This window comes from Acanthisitta chloris, unplaced genomic scaffold, assembly GCF_000695815.1.
Source record: "Acanthisitta chloris isolate BGI_N310 unplaced genomic scaffold, ASM69581v1 scaffold11519, whole genome shotgun sequence".
Lineage (NCBI taxonomy): Eukaryota > Metazoa > Chordata > Aves > Passeriformes > Acanthisittidae > Acanthisitta > Acanthisitta chloris.
The window spans coordinates 1-4,942 of NW_008691994.1; the positions used below are offsets into that span (position 1 = coordinate 1).

The window sequence follows — 4,942 nt, forward strand, 5'->3', positions numbered from 1 at the left end:
CGCCCCGCGCCGCCTGCGCCTCGGCCCGCAGGATCCGTTGTTCGAGGTGAGGCTGCCCCGGGGCCACGAGGAGGGAGAGCAGTGTGCCCGCAGGGCCCTCCCTCCGGGAAGGAGGGTTTGTGGTGTTGGATACCCTGCGTGTCTCTGCTCCACAGTGTGTCTCTGCTCCTCTCTAGGATGGGGATGTGCACAGGCATCTCTACCTGCAGGGTGTCCTCACCAGCCTCGAGGAGGTGGCCGAGAGACCCAAGTAAGTGAGGCTTCATCACCATGCTCTGAGCCAGTCTGTGCTGCTCTGTGTTCATAGATTGCAGACTCGTTTGGGTTGGAAAGATCAGTTCCCACCCCCTGCCACAGGCAGGTACACCTTCCACTTGCCCAGATTGCTCCAAGCCCCTTCCAACCTGGCCTGGAACACTTCAGGGATGGGGCAGCCATAGCTTCTCTGGGCAAGCTTCAGTTAGGAAGGCTAAACCTGTGGGAGAATCTGTCTCGCTGTTGTGTTTAAAATAAAAAAAAGTCCTTTGAGTGCTGTGTGAGATTTTTCTTATGTCTACCTGTTCAAAAAGCATCAACACAAAGTTGTCACCCACAACTGAAACTTAGGTCAAACAGCTTATTTATCACATTGCTGCTTGTTTATTCTTCATGGAAGCAGCACTTAACATAATGGTAATGTATAGGATCCTGAAGCCATAATGATAAATAAGTTTCCAATGGCAAATAAGTTTATTCTTCATGAAAGCATCACTTAATATGATGATAATATACGTGATCCTGAAGCCATAATGGCAAATAAGTTTCTGATGGCAAATAAATTTATTCCTCATGGAAGCAGCACTTAACATGATGATTATACACACACACACACACACACACACACATATATATATATATATATATGATCCAGAAGCCATAATGGCCAGTAAGTTTCCAATGGGAAATATGTTTCCAGCTTCCAGCACCATCATAATCCTCATTCCATTGCACTGGCATTCAATTATGTCCTATTTACAGTATTCTGGCCACAAGTACTGGTCTAGTGGAAGGTGTCCCTGCCCATGGCAGGGGGTTTGGAGCTAGATGGTCTTTCCAGTCCCTTCCAACCCAAACCACTCTGGGACTGTGTGCTAAAGTCATGTCTGCAGCTGGAATTAAGGCTGTAATTTAGCATAAGACATGGATCTGATTTCCCTGCAGGGTGACTGAGTTCAGCTGCCACATCTCTGGGTGCTGCCAGGTCTTTGACACTCTGGAAGGCTATGAGCACCACTACAATGCTCTGCACAGGAATGTCTGCTCTTTCTGCAAGCGTTCCTTTCCCTCAGGGAATCTCCTGGATATCCACATCTTGGAATGGCATGACTCACTCTTCCAGATTATGGCTGAGAAGCAAAACATGGTGAGTGGCCATGCCCAGCCCTTGGCTCATGGTTGGTGTGCACTGGCTGTACCAGTTACGTCTTTTCTTTCCCTCCCTGCCTTGCAGTACAAGTGTTTGGTAGAAGGCTGCATGGAAAAGTTCAAGAGCAGCAAGGACAGAAAGGATCACTTGGTAACTGTTCACCTGTATCCTGCTGATTTTCGGTTTGACAGACCCAAGAAAGTGAAAAGGTAATGCAGAACTTCAGGACTTTCTTCCTCTGCTGTGAGGAAAGGTTGGGAGAGGTTGATCAGCCTAGAGAGGAGAAGGCTTTGGGGTGACCTAATTGTGGCCTTACAGTAGCTGAAGGAGCCTGCAAGAAAGATGGAGAGAGACTATATCCAAAGGGCCTGAAGTGACAGGACAAGGGAAAATGGATTCAGACTGACAGAGAATAGGGTTAGACGGGATATTGGGAAGAAATTCTTCCCAGTGAGGGTGGTAAGACACTGGCAGAGGTTGCCCAGGGAGGCTGTGGCTCCAACCCTGGCAGTGTTCAAAGCCAGGTTGGATGAAGCCTTGTGCAACCTGTTCTGGTGGGAGGTGTCCCTGCCCAGGGCAGGGGGGTTGGGACTGGCTGATCTCTAAGCTGCATTCCAACCCCTTAGCATACTCTGATACTCTGAAATACCCTTTGCTCTGAACTTCCTGGCAACTACTGAGCAAGGCTGTTGTCTCTGCAGTGGCCCCAAGCACGTGAGCTCTCCCTCAGAGCAGGGCCCTGCTGTGCCCATGGATGTGAGCATGGAGACAGCAGAGCAGCTCCAAGCAGACCCCATGGAAGTTGGGCATGGGGAGAACATGGACATCACTGAGCCTGCAGCCAGTCCTGGCCCCTGTCTGCCAGAGAAACGACTCTACAAGTCCAGGTCTGTACTTTGGCTTCCATAGGCAGAGGCACTGGGACCATTCCCCCTTATCAGCCCTTTGCAGTGTGTTCCTATGCCGAAGGTAAGAGAGACAGGAATTCCATGTGTGTTCCCAAAGCCATTTTTTACAGAGGGAAGCCTTAGGAAGGGCAGAGTGTGTGTATGCCCTGGAAAACGTGTCAGCAAAGTCCCTTTGGTCTGCCTACCCATGATCTCTCCCCAGGGTATTGCAGGATGCTGCTTCTCTTTCCTGCTCCTCACAATCCACCACTGCAACTGCCCAGTTACTACATGTGGGAACACTTACACCCAGGTGTAAAGAGGGGAGAGTCCTCCTCAACAGGAATGTGCAGAACACACAAAGCCAACCTATATTTCACCCATTTTTTCAGTGGCTTTGGTGATTTACATGTCCTGCTCCTCCCATGCCTTACTCTTCCCACTCTGGGAGCTTAAAATGCCCCACAGAGCAGGGAATCCTGCATTGGGTGGGTTGTTTATCATGGATTAAAGCCTGTCTCCCTTTCCAGGATCCCATCCACAATTTGCTTTGGACAAGGTGCCACCAGAGGATTTAAAGGGCCAAGGAAGAAAGTCTGAAGGTCATTGCAGCAGATCTGTGCAAGATGAAGAGGCTTGGGTCACTGCTGTGTCCAAGCAGAGATGTTCCCAGTTCCCAGTCCATACTGGGAGTGAACCATCCAAACCAGCATGTGGACACAAATGTGTGATGCCAGGTGGAATTGGTACAACCTGACTGAGTGAAGAATCCTCATGATTAACAAAGGACAACCCAGAATGTATAATCACTCACCCAAGGTGGTGAGGGGTTAAGGAAACTCCTGCAGCTGAGAGTGCACAGCATTGGGTGCTTTACTTTTTGTCTTTTGGGAGAAAAAAAATGAATTCAAGAAATTACAGGGCAAAATCGGCTGAGTGTATGGAAGCTGGAACCATTGGAGAAAGAAAATGGGGCAAAACAAGTGTTGGTCCTTCATTCTAACCTCACTGAAGTCTCCTCTGTTCCCTGGCACTTGCTCTAGAACCCACAGGAAAGGTTTGTCCAGGCCAGGAGAAGCATTTCCCCAGGGAGTTAAAATAAAGTGACTTCCAGCCAGGTGAATAAATAAAAGGAATTTTCACAAAACTGCTTTGTAGAGAAATGAAATGCTATTTTGAAGCCCAGGCAGAGTCACATGTGCAGAATGATCCTCCCTTTGCTCCAAATAGCCTCAGAATCAGGCTGAGATGGAAGTTGTTTTCCGTCTTTGCTTTTCCTTCCTTTGTAAGCTCATCCTCCTGGGAAAAATTGGAAGCACAGAGCCAGGCTCAGAGGTTTTGGGGTGCTGGTGAACCCTGACACTCAGAAGTTGTCCATAAAGGGAGAAAGGAGGTTGCTGGGACAGTGTTTATCCAAGAAGCTTAGGATTTATAATTGCATTTTCTCCCTTCCCCCTCTCAGTGAGGAATAGAGGCTAAAAGGGGCTTTGAAAAATCCTTGCAAATGGGAGCAGGGAATGATGTTTACAGAGATGGAGGAGATTTCCCAGTGAGTTTTAAAAGGCTTCACTCCATTTAAAACTCAGCCAGCTTGTCCAGCCTTAATCCCTGCTCCAAGGGCTCTGGAGAGCTGATTCCAGCAGGGCAGGTCCCACATCTGCCCAGAGATGTCTCTCAGTGGCCAAAAATCCCCTTCCAACACTGGGAACCCTTAATGAGAGTTCCCCCGCCCCCAACTGGGAATATCTGGGATGGGAAGCAGGTTCCATGTCCCTGGAGATTCCTGCAGGCTTGGGCATGTGATGGTCCAAAGGTCAGGCAGGAAGAGTCCAACCTGCTCTCCCTTTTATGTGTTCAGGTCCACGAGGTCTGACCTGGGAATTCCTTTATCCCAGAGTCCGTGTCCTTTGGAACACCAATTCAAGCTGCGATGACAGCCCCAGGGCTCAGCACAAGCTCTCTCTGAGCCAGTTGCTCTCAGCAACTTCTTTGGGCCTCTACACTTTCTTCTGGGCCAGAAGAGAGCCCATGAGTTCCCAGAGCCCATAGGCAAGGAATTCTTTCCCAGTGGCCTTATTTCAAGACAAAACTTGAATTCCCTTTTATTTCAACACACCTTGACATGATCCATGCATGGAAATGAGGTGTAACCCATCACAGCTGGGTCACGGAGAGGCTTTGGACTCACATATGCTTTCAAAGCTTCTCTCTTAGGGTCTGAAAGCCCTCAAATCACCCATTTCACTCCTGTTGCAGGAGAGATGAAAGTATACATGTGGTGGAGATGGTACCAGACATGAGGAGAGGCAAGGCGAAGGGTCACAGCTGAGCTGGGGACACACTTGACCAGACAGCAGAAGCAAGACAGCAGTACCTGCACCAGCAGAGAGGGTCTCCCCTGCAAACCCCCAGAGCAAGAGAGCATCTCCAGGTCAGATGCCATCACCTTGCTGGGACATTTGGGCCTCCTCACCCTGGCAGAAGCTGCTGGAGCTTTTGGGGTGCTTTTTGGAGTGCATTCCCCCTGCAGAGAGCCTGTGTGGGCAGGAGGACACCAAAGAGCCCATGAGGGTGCCACATCTGCCTTGAGCAGTAGGAGTTGGCAGGGCCAGGAGGGATTTTGGGCTGGGCTGCCACGGGGCTGGGCACA

At 49.7% G+C, this 4,942-nt stretch overlaps 1 protein-coding gene across 1 annotated transcript; it reads left to right on the forward strand.

The window, feature by feature from the left end:
• Positions 1–4: 4 nt before the first annotated feature.
• ZNF511 (zinc finger protein 511) lies at positions 5–2,892 on the forward strand (the record flags this gene model as incomplete). The annotated part of the gene is made up of 6 exons (XM_009082483.1): positions 5–46; positions 177–250; positions 1,201–1,402; positions 1,490–1,614; positions 2,107–2,292; positions 2,823–2,892. Coding segments are annotated over 6 exons (699 nt in total), but the record flags the coding sequence as incomplete, so codon positions are not given.
• Between the last annotated feature and the right edge of the window lie 2,050 nt (positions 2,893–4,942).